Source organism: Protopterus annectens, chromosome 14.part0 (genome assembly GCF_019279795.1).
Source record: "Protopterus annectens isolate FY-2018-M chromosome 14.part0, PAN1.0, whole genome shotgun sequence".
NCBI classification, from domain to species: domain Eukaryota; kingdom Metazoa; phylum Chordata; order Ceratodontiformes; family Protopteridae; genus Protopterus; species Protopterus annectens.
Window position 1 is genome coordinate 740,398,508 of NC_056748.1, and position 16,960 is coordinate 740,415,467.

Below are 16,960 nucleotides of genomic sequence, written 5' to 3' on the forward strand. Positions count from 1 at the left end.
ATTTTCTTTCCCAGTTCTCTATAAATCTTTTTGGGTCACTCATTGATTCTTTTGTACTTTTCTTTTAGATTTTCTACATACGTCTACATTTTTGTCCTTAAAATGAAACATTACTTTATTATTGAAGATGATGTAATATAAATCCTGATATGTTTTGATGGTGTGTGTTGCTTTTACAACATCTGCCTTTCTAAGAGCTTTTGATAATCTATTCTTTTTTCTGTATTGTTCTAGTAGTGATATTTCTTGACTTAGCTTCTTATGTGTTTCCTTTCTTTGTTAGTTTGCATTTCTTTGGTACTACTTTAACTATTATTAGTTTAGCTGTACAATAGTATATTCTCTTTATTTCTGTTACATCATGTGCATTTCTCTTAATGGTTCCAGTTACTAGACTGACCTGTTTTTTTTGGCCTTCTAACACTATGGGTCTTATTTAACTTTCTTTAGTTTCTTTCTGTCATTTATCTTAATGTGCTTGTCTGTTTCTATTAATTTAAGCCGATCTTCCCTCAAATCATTTTCTTCTTGGCTAGGAGTGCCCTCTTTTTTCTTTGTTCCCTGTGCAGTCCTAAATGGACTTTCAATGAAGTCTCCTGCAGAAGGTCCTGAAATATTACTTTGTGATATATCTTTATTATTGTGTACCTGTGTCTCCACACTAAACCCTTCACTTCTCGGTTGGTCTATCACTTCAGTTATTATTTGCTGCTTTTCCATATTTCTAAACATATTATTTTCTTTGTAATATTTACGATGAACAGATGTCTTTGTACAGATGTTCAAATATCTTTTGAGCTGCAGTAGTCCTACCGGTTAGTGTAGCTTTCTTTTCTGCATGAACATTGCATCAGATCTCTTTTTTTTTTCCCTTTTCTAACCTCATGCTTCGTTTTTTATTTATTTTAATATTTTATTTTGATTTATTTTGATACCTACTATTTTTGTTCTTTTTCTTGCAGTGCTTCTTTGGTCACATCTTTTTTAGATGATATGTTGTTTCTTTATCTAGTTACTGTTTTGTTCTGGTCTGCACTTACTTTTTATATGCAGCTTTTAGTTTTTAATGGCTCTTCTTGTAAAAGTAATTTTTCTCTCCTCTCTCATATTTCTTGTTCTTGCTATATTTTCTCTGGAGATTCTGGGTTAGGTTTTATCCATTTAGAAAAGAAAGATGGCCACTGAGGTTACAGCCCTATCAGTAAACAGAAAAATACAGCATTATAGCAGATAAAATAATTCCACATCAGTAATAGGTTTTAAAAGAAAAATAAGTATAATAATGTTGTTGAGAGTAAGACAAGATATGAAAAGTGGAAAAATAAAGTGCCTACTAATGGAGACACTTTTTAAAAGACATAGCACTCATAATTTCCAAATAACTATAGAAAAAGTGAACTGAAACAGCCCATGAAGTACACCAGGAAAATCAATTGTTAGGGAACATTTTGTTTCAAAAACATGGAAGATGTAAAATTTAAAATGTTATACTTTTGTTTTCACTTTTAGACCAATACCCAGCAGAATAGGTGTGGGCCTGCAAGAATATCTGACAGTAGAAGATTTACTTACTATGGTGTACCATACCCACCTAAGGTACCTTTCCCTACTGCACTGTGCACTGCCATCATGCCTAGGAGTTATTCATAAAAATGTTTCACTGTTTAGGCATGACAGCTGACCATGTGGCATTACCATAATATGTCAATGATGATGTTGTGTGAGCTCCTACTGGCAGGAACTCGGCAGCATCTCTCTATGCAAGTGGTTCAGGTTTCGTAGGTTCATAGGTGTTTAGTAGCCTAACAACCTCAAGGGGGGGGGGCTTTTAAACATAGCCATGCTTCCCCAAATGCATCTGACAAGTTTTGATACCCTAAGGTTATTTTAAGAATTATATGTAGGCTTGGGCAGTGGGGTCAAGCATTGACAGTCTACCTCTGTGTAATAGAGACATAGGTTTATGTTGCAGCATGTACAGTTCCATACTGTACAGAGGAGGTGTTAAAGATTTTTTTTGTTGTTGTTTTAACAGCACTGATTTCTTGCTCATCCATGTATACTGAGCATGATGTAAACAGATAAGGGACATTGCTTTGCTGATGAACACAACACATATGATTGTACATGGCTACTGTTCCATAGTTTACCCAATTATGACCATCTAGTACACTGATGGTACTGCAGCTTTGAATCATAAATGACTGGGGACCTCCTACATTTGTAACAAGCAGTTTGCTACATTTTACACAGAAGATTTTTTTTTATTTTTAAACTAAAACATGAGTGCCACAGCAATCCATACAGGCAGGGTATAAATTGTAGCAAATGTTTGCTACATTTGTAGGAAGTAGTTTGCTACTGTTCAAAGAGAAGAATTTCTTTCTTAAATTAAGTTTGTGCAGACAATGTATAAACTGCAGCAAATGCTCATAGTACCAGCCTCACTTCTGATGAAAATATTATTGAAGCCTGGAGTATCAAAAGCAACAAAAACTCACTGAACAGCTTAGAATACCAACTGCCTACATCCATCTACAGTGATCCTACCATATTACATGTCAGTACCTGATCCTACCAAATTATATTGCCCTCCCACAACCTGACTCTGGTCCTAAAACACCCTTCCCACTCCCTAAACCTAAATTTCTCAGTCAATGACTAACCTTAAGACTCCCTTTATATGCAGCAACACTAAATTCCAATCACTCCCAAACCTTAATACATTCCTCCAACTCCTTAAACCTAAATTCCCCAATCTCACCATAAACCCAAATTTCCCAATCATTCCCTAACCTTGACTCCCCTTTCACTCGTTAAACCTAAATTCCCCAGACTCTACCTAATACTAAGCCCCCCCCCACTTAAAACCTTAATTTCCAGATTGCTTCCTAACCTTAAAAATACTCTAATTCTAAATTCCCAATAAGTGCAACTATCTCTGGGCAAAACTGCAATCCAAATTGTAGCTTGCTACAGATTCCCCACCATGCCCCAGGGTTATCACTCCTCTTTTCTTGATATACTGGAAAATATTATGGTTCAACCAAACACCCTAATAATCGGTGATTTCAACTACCCCACCATTAACTGGGAAAACTACTCATGTACCAACTCCTTCGCTCAACGCTTTCTGGAATTCATAAATTCCAATACCCTGGATCAACTTATCCACACCCCCACTAGGGGAAACAATATCCTAGACCTAGTCATTACCAACTTGAGTGACCGGTGCTCCATACCTGAAGTCAACTCCTATTTGGTCAGATCTGACCATAAGCTAATCACCCTAGATATCTACATCCCGCCCCCACCCCCCAATTAAGGAAACCACTGTAAAAAATTTCTCCAAATCCAACTTCATGCTTCTTAAGGCAGAAGTGGCAAACTTTATGACATCCATGCAGAAGGACACTACAGTTACGACTGATGAATCCTGCACAAATGCATTCTACAAGCACTTACACGAGTGCATGGATCGTGCTATACCTAACAGAACCAAGACACTATCCTCCAAAAAAAAGGAAGCCAATCTGGTGGTCTCCTACCATAAACAAACTCTACAACAGAAGGAAGAAACTGTTGCAAAAGAGAGTAAATTTCCATGAGTGGAGGAACTCCCTGGCCAGCCTCAGTAAGAAGCTGAGATCCTTCATAAAATCCACCAAAGCTAGCTACAAAAACAAAATCACCACTGATTCTAAGGACAACCACAAAGCATTCTACAGCTATGTCAAGAATCTCAATGGCAACACCCAGATCTGCTCTGAGTTACAGCACAATGGCATGAAAATTACAGAACCAACTGATATTGCCAACATCCTGGCAGATAGGTTCAGTGCTAACTTTACCCACCCACCCCCTAAAGGGCCCATATCTATACTAGAAGAATGCAGAGTCCCTGTAATCACAACTACGCAAGTAAAAACTGCACTCTCTAAAGCCAAGAACACAGCATCCATGGAACCGGACAACATCTGCTGCATTTTACATGAACTGGCTCCCCATCTAAGCATCATGTTCAATCATAGCCTCACATCGGGCTTTGTGCCCACTGAATGGTGCACAGCAACAGTTATCCCACTCCACATAGGGGGAGCCACCACAGACCCCGAGAACTATCGTCCTATTAGCCTGACGAGCCTGGTCTGTAAGGCCATGGAATGTACCATCATGGAACTTATAAACAAAGACATTGGTAACCTTCAAACTCTGGACCCCACTCAGTTCAGGTTTGTGAAAGTCAGATCATGCCTCCTGAACCTGATTGACTTCTTTGAAGCAGTCAGCAAAGCCGTAGACGAGGGTAAGGTGGTTCACACAGCCTATCTTGACCTCGCCAAGGCTTTCAACACCATCCACCATGCTGGAATTATAGATAAACTCACTAAGTTAGGTATAAATCCCTATGTCACAAGATGGGTTGCCAACTGGCTCACTGACAGAACCCACACTGTAAAAGTTACAGACTCCAAATTTGACTTCACACCAGTTACAAGTGGAGTACCACAGGGTTCAGTCCTGGGTCCGTGTTTGGTATCTACTACTCTGAAGTACAGGCTAACACAGAGGATCTCTGGCTAACAAAGTTTGCAGATGACTGCTAACTAGGAGCCACAGTCGAGTCACCAAATGATGTGGATATCCTACAGAAGGGCCTCACTGAGACAGACGCCTGGTGTCAGAGCCACAGCCTCAACCTCAATGCCAAAAAGTGCATTGTCATCCCCTGTGGTAAAAACTCTGTACCCATGAACTACAGCATAGGCAGCAGTCTACTTAATGCTGAATGTGTGATAATAGACCTTAGGACCCAGGTGGACAATAGTCTCTCCTTTGATAATCACATTGCCACAGTAGTCAGAAAATCCTTCTACGTGGCACACCTCATCACGAAAGGGTTCTCATCCAGGAAAAAAGATGTCATTGTTCGCCTCTACTCATCACTCATTAGACCCATTATAGAGTACAATGCCCCTTTTGGAATGTACCTCACAAGACATCTGCAACAGCTGGAAAGGCCACAGAAGTATCTCACCAAGAGGATTACCGGCATCAAACAGATGCCCTATGCTGACCGTCTCATAAAACTCCAGCTTTACTCCATAGCATATCGCCTACTCTGAGGTGATCTCTGCCTAACATACAAAGCTATGTCAAACCCAAAGCTGTTGGACATGCTACACCTAAAGAAATCCCAGTCCCTCTGAGCTACACGCTCTAGGGACCTAAACCTTGTCACCACAATAAACAGAACATGCCGGAGGGATAGATTCCTGTCCCAAAGACTTCCCATACTCTGGAACAAACTACCCATCTATGTCAAGCAGAGTTCCTCATTAGCACTCTTCAAGAAAAATCTTGATGAGTGGATGGGAAATAGGAAATTCACCCCGGGGATCACTTCTGTGGCTCTGCTCGACAGGGGCACAGGAAAATAACTTTCTTGGGTGGCGAAGGCCAGGGAACCTTGTTGGTTAGTCTTTCTTAGGCCCTAGGGCCGATAGCCCAGTACCTACCTATGAACATATGAACCTAAGTGTTTAACCCCAAAACTCTCCCACTCATCCCTAGACCTAAATTCCCCAGTTGCTCGCTAATCCTCAGACTCCCCCTTCACACTCCTTATCCCTAATCTCTTCCCTCTGCTCCCTAAACATATATTCCCCAGTCAGTGCATAATTTTAAGATTCTCCTTCCTCCCAATACTCCCCTCCCTCTGTCTAAACCTATATTCTACCTCAGTCTGTGTCTCTAAGCCTAAATTCCCTCATTAGTATTATAAGTCCATGAAACAAATCTAGTCACTCAAACTTCAAACACACAATTCAACCAACAGAAAAGTACACATCTCATCTTTAAAAAGTCCAGACTGAATCAAACAAATGGTACCTTAAATAAATGCTTTTTGACTTGTGACACTGTTTCATTGCAAATTCTTACATTTACAGACAGGGTTCATATTCTGCAGCCAGATTTCTTTATTTTTCTGTTATCTTACCAAATTTGAGTGTACTGTATTTTGTCTGATTTTCAAACATATTTTGTGTTTGTTTTTAGGGTGAGTTTCTTACAGGAGTTCTATTTTAATTTACCTTATACTTGTATAGTTAAAATGGCTGGCTGTCATTTAGCCTTATAATTTTCTAGCACATTTTGATTAGCAATTAAACAGTCTTCTATTGTAGGCTATTTGTTTGTAAACTTGTTAGTTGTTCAGTACTCTTTTCAGCCATGACATGGGCACAATAGCAATGGCAGTTTTTTTAGTTTCGCTCCAGGGATCTTTAGGTATCATAACAAAATAATTCAGCCGTTTTACTTCAGGAATTATGTGGTAATGTTTGGATACTTGCAGCTGTTTGGTTTTTGGTAACTGAATTCAAACTGTTTTATTTGAGGTATATGCTGCCTGATCAATGCCATCTGGACTACTCTGCTTTATTATGTTGGAATGTTCAGCTTTATTTCTTTAAAGCTTATCATGTGACTACACTTTTATTTAGTGACTTACTAAGGGGATTGTACTTTAGAATTAACTATTTTTGAAACACTTAACTAAGGCCTGGTTTAGATTCTTTCTTTACTCATGCTGTATTTATCTTATCTAGTCAGATTACATTTTCTATATTACTGTGTGGCATTTATATCTTGGAGCATTTCCAGGTCACATGAGCTATTAACACATTCATTTTCTGATAACTTGTATTTATATGTTGCTTCATGTTGTATTTATCTTATCTAAGTAAGATTACATTTTCTATATTCCTGTGTTGCATTTATATCTTGGAGCATTTCCAGGTCACATGAGTTATTAACACATTCATTTTCTGATAACTTGTATTTATGTGATGGCTGTCAACAACTCTTACTCCCTAACTCTTTGCACTTTGTGGTCTCTGTACAGTACATATCCTGCTTATATGGCTGTAAAGTTTTACTATTGGGCAGTTCTGATAATCACTGTCTTGATGAACTACGTATCATTTTTTTTCCCAGGAAATGAATTTATGGCATAAGGTAATTACAGTGCACAGAACTTATCTAGATGTCAATGCACACATAGACTTTGATTGTGTGACACTGTAGTATCTGCCCTAACCACTGCTGAGTCTGGGTTTAAATATGCCTGTGATGGTAAACTCTTCATTAATTTATATCCCAAGGCTATTAATTTCACCAGCTATTCAGGTGATCTAACCCAAGATTAAAAGTAAAGGTGAACAGGATGAAAATGTTTCTCCTGATGCTGAGCTTACTATGAAAACTTGTTGAGTAGAAGTATTACCCTCTCAATATTATTGTCCTCTACAATCCTTGATAACTTGAGAAACTAATGCGCCACTCGAACTTGAGCTTCCAAGTGACATAATACAGAACAATAGCAATATAAACTCTTGGGACATCAGTGGGATGGGAAGCTGAATGGAGTACGAGTCTTACTCCTTCAGATGCAGAAAGCTCAGCATAGTGAAAAAAGTGCCTTAATTAAAATCTGGAAGTTGAGTAAGATAGGGAATTCCTATAAAATAGTTGATGAAGATCCCCTAAAAGAAGAAAAAGTAAAGTAGGGTCACAGTCTTCAAGCTTTAATAACATTGTGGAGGGCAACATCATGTGACTAATGGCTGAGAACAAGGATACAGGCTCGTTGCATCAGCTAGAGGCTAAATTATACCTATTGCATGTCGATCTGTGGAGGATAATCAAGTTTACTGGAGGAATATTTTAAAACTAATAACCAGAGATTTGACCAAATGGAAGAAGAGTTGAATGTACATTCAAATGGTGTAACATCCAGCAGCCAAGCTATTGGGAGGACTGTGTATGAAGAGACAAACTTAGGTTTAATCACATACCACAAAAGACCAAGTGTAATGACTGTAAGAGCTTCATGCAGAAGCAACTGAGTGTATGTACAGGAGTGATGTGAATTGAGATTCAGATTGAGAGGATCTATGCACCAGTCACCCAGAGATGGAAATAACTGCGACCTGCAATAGTTAAGTGCCAAACATATACCCTGAAAGAGCAGCTGCTGACCCACCTATGGCAAAGAGCAAAGGTCTTAAAATGAGAGCTATGAAGATATATGTTGAAACTGACTACTCCCCACAGACTCACCAGAAAAGGGGAAGATTCATGCCAGCATTCCAGATATGTAAAGAATTGCCTGAAGTTCAATTTAATATATCCCAGCACCCTGCAAGTCATGCTACCCAGTGGAACTAAATCGTTTCTTGACCCCAAATAGACCATGAACATTTTGAACCAGGAACATGAAGCAATGAAATGAAAGGGAAGAAGCAGAAATCAGCAGGGTTATAACTTGGACAGAGTCTTCTAAATGACTTGACAAAACAGAAGGGAATGACTTGTTTGCTGAGGACCTTCCCAGTTGTCTGAGGGCAAATGGAAGATAAAATACAGCTTGGCAAGTTAAAAATTCTGCAAATTATTAAAAAAAAGAAAGCATCAACAATGTGCAGCTATTGCAGAGGAAACAGAGCAGCAATCGTAGGAGTAAGTGGTTAGTATATGTATATAAACAGATCATAAGATGTGGGATCACTGTCAGACTACAGCAAATTACACAATGAAGGGAGAGAAGCTTTTCAAGTAAACCAGCATTCTGTCAGTATTAGAGCAGCTTGCTAGCTTTGAATTGAGTACTAATTGCAATGGAGAGTAATGTAACTTAGAGTGAGGAATTTCTGGTCATTCTAGGACTGTGAATGGTGGACAGTAGTTGAAGAATTTGATGGGTAGATGACTGCTAAGCCTGCAAGACTGGACAAAGAAGATCATAGATCAGAGCCAGATATGCTGAGTAGGGAGTAAAATAGATGTGCTCAAAAGAGTAGTGTGACTTTTCCTTTGAGCTAAAAGTACCAGCAGGCTTGAAAACAGATATCCCATGATTGTGTGTGGGAGGGGTACAAACAATAATGCTACACACTTTTTATTATTTATGTTTGTTCTTTGAGTGTATAAGGGGCATAATGATTTTAGCATTTGTGACCAATTTAGTGAAGTTGTTGAGTCTGGGCTGAGCTGTTAAATCTTTTTTTCAAAAGTAATATGTACTTTATGTGAAATATTGTTGCATTTAGATATAGTCTGTTTTGTTACTATCAAGAAGCACTGCTCGTTTTATCAATGTTCAAACAATACAATGTTCAACAGAAATGTTAAGAGTGCATACTTTAAGTAAATGTCTTGGGCCAATCCCATTCATAGATTGTTACTAGGCTAATGACTCAGGGCGCCTTTCTAAGCCTAGCCAAGTTTTCCCAAATGACAAGCCATGCTGAGAACATGAATGAGATGAGACTAAAGGACATCAGCAAAGAGGGGCAAGAGAGACAGATTAAAAATCAGATACAGAGGAATTCACGTGAACATTAAAAAAGCAAGAAAATGGAAAAGCCCCATGATCCAGTGTGATGCCACTGGAAATCTGGAAGTTGGGTGGGGGGGGGGGGTTATTAGAGATTTAAGGAAGGTTATTCAGTACAATTCTTGAAGATGAGCAGGTTCCAGCCTCATGGAAGAGGTCATAATAGTGGTGATACGAAAAGAGGTAAGAATTTGTAGACCAGGTCTCATACAGGCCAGAACCAATATTGAAACACGATTATAAACAGTTTATGTCTATCATGGCATGTAGAATATCCTCTTTACTGGCTGGCCTTATTGGCAAAGACCAGTGCGGGTTTGTAACAGGACAACAGACTTTTGATAACATAAACAAAATGATTATGTTACAGATGGAGGCAGAGAAAAGGAAGACATCACTTACATTGCTTCACCTGGATGCTGAGAAAGCATTCAACACAGTCAACTAGGGATATGTATACTCATAGTATGAAGTTCCTGTACAAAGTCTGCTTATAGTGTCTTTGGTGATCTATCCCATCCAACTTGTTTCCATCACCAACTTGAACAGCTGTGGGCTCAGAGTAGAACCCTGATGTAAACCCACTCCCAGTGGGACCCCCTCTGTGAGTGCAAACACTTACTGACCCAGGGCTTTACAGGAGGCACACACTGGTGAATAGATGCAGATATACCCCCTCCCACCATGAAAATAAACCCCTTGGCATCAGAGTAGGCAGGGTCATCATCTCACTTATCAATAGAAAATATCCAGGTTCTGGCAACACGGGAACATTAGTCAATGTGACTAAATGACCTAGATCTAATTTTTACACCACTGAGTGACAATCCATGACACACTGTACAATCTGTGATCCATATTCTTCTGTCTAGGGGATACTGCACACCACAGTTGATACCTAAAATGGTTGGTTTATACAACCCTTCCCCTGATAGCACTCCCTGCAGTCTTTTTTGCTCTCTACAAGTGTTCTATTGGCATGCTTCTCATGTTTGAGGTGGAATTACCTAGCTTGTTTTTGGGAGGTCAAAAGAACCCCATATCCATATGAGGAGAACATTCAAACTCCAGACAGGCATTGGCCAGAGGTCAGGATCAAACCATGTACCTTGTGCTTGGGAGGTGAAGAGCTTAATCTATATGCAAAACATATCTTGAAAACTATGTATATTGTTTTACTACTGATGTGTTGATAACTCACAACATAAATTTTGGGCATGCATTATGTAGACAAGATGCTACATAAACTGAGTACAATATAACTTAGCAGATTATCACTGTGAAATGCCTGCAAAAAGTCTGAATTTTGTATATTTACATATTATACAACATCTCAATCACCCTTTGACAGCTCTTAGAACCCAAATGGAATTTTACTTGAACAATAAGTAATATTTTCACTCAATCCATAAGGACTTAAATACAACTCAAAGATGAATTTGGCAGGGTCATTTTGCTCCTGTCAGTATAAGTGTTTGTTAATATCATCATATTTCCATTGACATACTTAGCACTTTTATAGAGAAATATATATGTTTTTATTTATAATATAGTACCAACAGAGGAAAAATATGTTCTGATAAACTACTGCATTCCCCACACTGTAAAGAAGTTAAATTCTTACCCAATATGAAACAGAAAATAAAATTAATTATCAAATGTTAACAGTGAAATGACTACGCAAGCCACAATCTGGTGCTTACACATTGGCGAGAATATTTCAGTCACTCTCTGGCAGTTCTTGGTAAAGCTTCCAGAAAGTTATACAGAAATCCATAGAAACATAATTCACATAAGACTAGCATTCTTCCTGTAATGACTCAGATGAAAGTTAATTTCAAAGCTGGTTGGGTATTTTTGCCTTTGCCAGTACTGGGATTTTTGGTGGTGGCATCCTTTTCAATAACAGAGAATGCCACCTTGATTAACCTCCCCACAGATATGTTCTGGTTCTGTACTAAATTGACACCCTAAATAGAAGACACACCCCCAAGCCTAATGGAAGCCAAACATGCTGAAACTCATTCAGGTGTAAAAATGAAATTGACTGTTATGTATAACAATGACAGTTGTAGTCTATTGCTTTCCCCCACAGAATAGCTCCAGCCCCAAGTTACTAACTTTGTATACTTCATTTGACTGACAGTGATCAAGTGAAAGAAAATCTGCACACTGTAATATAGTTCAGATTGTTTCTGGCCCTAACATTACATAATCAAGATTACTTAAAGTAGAAAGGGTTGTCACCAAACTTAGGAGCTTATAACAAGAAAAATAACCAGAGACCTTGCAGGGGTTTTAGAGATATTTCAGAAACTTTATGAAAATTTGTATAAAACAAAGAAATGTCGGGATTAAAAAAGAGCACAAGAAGAAATATTTATGGACAACTTGATAATGCCAAGGTTTGAGGTAGATGAGATAAAAATGATGATGTATAATCAGTCTGCAGGAAAGTCTCCCGGAACAGATGGTATTACTGTGGAAGTTTGGAAGGAAGAAAGTGATACTGATCTGGGAGATTTTAACAGCATTTTAAAAGCAAGCGAAGCACCGACATCTTGGAAGAAAGCTGTGGTGGCTGTATTACCTAAGAATGGTAATGACCCAGCAGACCCAGCTACATATTGAACCATTTCAATTTTAAACCATGATTACATGTATTTACGAGCTATAGGAATGGCAAAGGTGTTGCCAAATTTGGTAGATATGAATCCATTTGATTTTGTGGAGGGGAGGCAAACATTTGACAACAATAAAAGCAGTGATGATCCAGACGGAAACCAAATGTTAGAACATACCTCTGTTGTTGGTGGGGCTTGATGCAGAGAAAGAAATCAACAGAGTAAGCTGGGATTTTATGAGTAGGGCAATGTAAGCTTTTGTATTCCTTGGTGGAATAATAAGGTTAATTAGTAGGATATATGAAGGATCAGAGGCAGGAAGTATAGTGAGAAGGTTCCTCTCTGATAGGTTGTGTTTGAACAGAGGAACCAAGCAGGGGAGCCCTCTTTCCCCTTTGTTATTTGCTTTATATTTAAAGTCATTGACAAAGAAACTAAGGGACTCATAAATTCATAAATTCAAGTATACAATTAGCACAGTAAACAAGAAAAGTTGGCTTTATTTGCAGATTATGTTATTTTGGACCTGATAAATTTAGAAAAGGCCATATCAGTGCTGTAGGACATTTTGAGTCTTTTCAGGATACAAAATTAGTGAAGATAACACAAGGGAGACGCTTTAGCTGAGAATCGAACAGGACAACGTCTTACTGTGAGGCGACAATGCTACCGCAGCACCACCACCGTTGCAGTGGCTATAGCCCTTGTTTTATCTTCACTAATTTTGTCTTTTCAAGATACAAAATTAGTGAAGATAAAACAAGGGCTATAGTCACCGCAGCGGTGGTGGTGCTGCAGTAGCATTGTCGCCTGACGGTAAGATGTCGTCCTGTTCGATTCTCAGCTAAAGCATCTTCTGTGTGGAGACATGCGTGAATGGGTGTTACCTTCGTTGAAGGTTGTGCGTCAGGGCTGGCAACTCAGTATGTAAAAATCTACTGCCAATCATTAGCGGACCGGAGTTCTGCTGTGGCGACCCCTAACCCTAAAGCCGAAAGATACAACAAGATATAACAAAACAAGGACTATAGCAGTTAATTATGTACTCACACAATAACTGATGAATACTCATGTTTATTGGGACATAATAATATGAAGTGTTTAGGTTTATGCATTAATAAAGTTTTTGTTATGGCAGCTAAGGATATGTGGGAAGAGAATAAACAAAAGCTAATACAAAAACTGAGAAACTGGAATCTCTTGTTTATGGATATGGATAAAAAAATACAAGCATGAGAATATTTTAGTCCCTTTAGTTTTACATATAGGTCAAGCACTTTTTTATCAACCAGAGGAGACGTTTTGCACAATAATTAATAAAGAGTTGAAGGAATTTATCTGGGAGAGAAAGAGGACAACAATTAAGTTGAATAAGTCAATCCTTCCAATAGAACAAGGTGGTATAAGATATCATACCTCTCATATGTCCAGATTTTAGCAGAATGCCCAGATTTTTGCCAAACATTTTTTGATTTGTTCTTCATAAGATTTGTGGTTTTCTGGCAAATTTCTGATCATTGAGGACATTAAATAATAATAAATAATTACAGACATTTGAGTTTTAGACGTTGTATCCTTCAGAAAATATATAATAATGCAAAACCTGTTATGGTAACAACTTTCTAAGTTTATAAGCGCAATATTTAAAATCTACCCCTATTTTTGGGCCTTTGTCCCCCATTATTTCTGGCTTTGTCCAGATTTCTTGCATTGAAAGGTTGAGTGGTATGATTACATGATTTGAAGGGATATTTTAAAGCTACACAGTCAAGACTCATATACATAATACAAGCAGAAGATTATAATTAAAAGTTGAAAGAGGTGATGATGATGAAATGGGGGGGGTCAAGAAATAAGGACAGATTGAGATTTTGGATGCAGATCCTTAAGGAAAATAATAAGAACCATACAGAATATTATATTTATAAAGTAGTTTAAAATATTATAACAACTAAGCCAGCAACAAAATGGTGATTTTTGCCAATAGGCATGACTGCAAATAAGGGTAGAGGAAATAGGCAAGAGGGGGATGGGATTTACTGGAGAAACCTTACAAAGGGACCAAGGTAATGAGAGCAAATAAGTAGAGAGGGAAAGGGAATAGAGTTGGATGAGGCCAAGGAGACATTTGGGCTGCAGGCTAAAGACTGCTTTTGATATCAGAATATAGGCACAGAGAAAAGGAGAGGAGAAATCATAAGTGAAAGACCTGCTCTGGTCAAGTTTTTAATTGAGTCTAGAACAGGTTCCTGTTAAAAAGAGGTAATTAGCAGGGCATATACAATACTGCATGATAACTATAAGAATCTATCAGAGGAGGTTAGAAAAGATTGGGAAGAGAGACTGGAAAAGTAGTTTATTAGGGAACAATGGGAGGACATATGTATAACTCAAAAGTATGCAGCAAAACCCAGAAAGTCTAGGATTTTTGCTTAGAATTATTTGTATAGGTATTTTGACCCCCCAAGTAGACTTCAAAGAATTTTTTCCTCAGGCAGACTGCAAATGTTGCAGGTGAGATGGGGAAGAAAGTGCTAACTGGGTATACGTGTTTTGGGAGTGCAATGAGTTGTCAGATCTTAAAAATACCCTTCCAGGTAGCTGATCAGAAATATTGAGTAAGCAAGTGGCTGTAACCAAGGAAATAATTCTTTTGAGCAGAGCTACATGATCTGAATTGCCTAGACACAGCAAGACCTTGTTAAGTTTAATTCTGTTGGCTGACAAAAAAGCAATTACTAGAAAATAGAAATCAATGTCTAAACAAACGCTATTTGAAGTACTGAATATTGTAAATGAGATAAAAGAACTGGAAGAGAGATCTTTAGAAAAGGGAAGAAGCACATTTCATAGAAATAAATGAAATTTGTGGAAACAATACATGCAGAATAATGCTCTGGAGTAGGAGTGAGGTTCAATAGAGGGCAGGACCTGAGCAATTTATGTAATGATTGATTGATGATAGTTATAAAGAAAGAAACAATGTGATCTATAATGTAGGTAAATGAAAAATGTTAAAATGTTTTTTTCCTTTTCTATTAATGTATGTTTACCTTTGTCTTAAGTGATAATTTAATAAATATGTTAAAAATGTGATTATTTAACTGCAGTCAAGGGACAGTGAAACAGTTGCTTTCAGGTACAATCAGTTTCCTCCTCTACCAAGAATAGCAAATGTTTGTGTCCACCTCTGATGATTTCCTGCAATCAGATGAAGGAAATGTTTACTTGTAGTACAATATTTGTATACAACGCGGTTTCATCATGCCTTACTAGCATCTTGTCTCTGTGACTTCCAGACTGTGAACTTCATCATCTACATCTAGTCTAAGCCTCTAGTGTCAGCTGAGTGGATGGTATATCAGGTTTTCAGCATATCACATTGGTACTCCTGAATCATAACTGGCTTTCCATTCATTTCACACTACATACAATGTTCTCATTCCTTCCTTTCTTACAATATATGACATGGGCCTCCCAACTGAAAGAGCTAGTTCTACCATATTATCCAGTCTCTAGCCTCTATTCATCTGCCAAGAGCCATCATTAGTTAGGAGGATGCAAATTAAATCTGAGATTCGACACTTTACTTATCATGGTACCTTTGTAATCTCCTACATAAGCTGGTTAAGGTTGCCATGGTACTCAGAGGTTTTGAAACATCTCTGAACAAGTACCTTTTTAATTTCACTTATTGATTCTATTGCTTATCTGTTCATGGGTTGGTACTAGGCTATCGGCCCTAGGACCTATACAAGCCTAGCCATAACAATTCCCTTCCTATTTCTTCCCACAATATTTACTTCCCAGGACCCCTGTCTAGAAGGGCGACCGACATGATCCCCAGGGTGAATTTCCTATCTCCCATCCAATCATCAAGGTTCCTTTTGAAGAGGGTCAAAGAGGTGCTCTGCTTGGCATGTATGGGCAGTCTACCCCAGAGCCTAGGGAGTCTCTGGGTCAGGAACCTATCCCTCCAGCATGTTTTGTTCATTGCAATGACAAGGTTTACATCCCTGGAGCGTGTGGCTCTGAGGTATTGGGATTTCTTTAAGTGTAGCATGTCCAACAGCTCTGGGTTTGACATGGCCTTGTATGTTAAGCAGAGGTCGCCTCTAAGTAGATGATATGCGGCAGAGTATAGCTGAAGTTTTCTTAGACGGTCAGCATAGGGCATCTGCTTTAGGCCTGTGATTCTTTTAGTGAGGTATTCCTGCGGCCTTTCCAGTTGTTGCAGATGTCTTGAGAGGTATATACCAAATGGGGCATTGTATTCTATAACTGGTCTCCTGGGGTGCCTTCTGTGTGGAGTCTGCATGTCCTCCCTGTGGTCGCGTGGGTTTCCTCCAGGTGCTCCAGTTTCCTCCCACATCCCAAAGACATGCAGTAGGTGGATTGGACACTCTAAATTGGCCCTAGGTGTGAGTGTGTGCATGTGTGTGTGCCTTCTTTGGAAGGTTGGGCGCCGGGCTGGTAACTCGATACCGTAAAACTCCACTGCCAATCATGAGCAGACAGATGATCCACTGTGGCGACCCTTAACCAGGAAAAGCCAAAAGAAGAAGAAGGAGATTCAATAACTGGTCTAATGAGGGATGAGTACAGTGGGACAATGACCTCCTTTTTTCTGGATGAAAAGCCCTTAGTGATGAGGTGTGCTACATAAAAGGATTTCCTGACTGTTGTGGCGATGTGGTTATTGAAGGTGAGACCACTGTCCACCTGTGTCCCTAGGTCTCTTATCACACTTTTGGTGTTTAGTGTACTGCCACCTATGTGGTAATTCACAGGTACATGTTTTTTCCCAAAGGGGATAACTATACATTTCTTGACACTGAGCTTGAACCCATGGCTCTGGCACCAATCATCTGTTTCTTTAAGGCCTTTTTGTAGAATATCCACATCATTTGGGGATTCTCCCAGTTTGCAGTCATCT

General features: G+C 38.8%; 1 protein-coding gene across 1 annotated transcript in view; it reads left to right on the top strand.

Annotated features, from left to right (window-relative positions):
• Nucleotides 1-1,282: 1,282 nt before the first annotated feature.
• The window catches only part of WNT8B (Wnt family member 8B), a 210,038-nt gene continuing 194,360 nt past the window's right edge, over nt 1,283-16,960 (top strand). Inside the window, exons 1-2 of the mRNA XM_044055611.1 lie at nt 1,283-1,294; nt 1,510-1,596. Of these exons, the coding sequence (XP_043911546.1) occupies nt 1,283-1,294; nt 1,510-1,596 (99 nt within the window). The remainder of the gene's footprint in view (nt 1,295-1,509; nt 1,597-16,960) is intronic.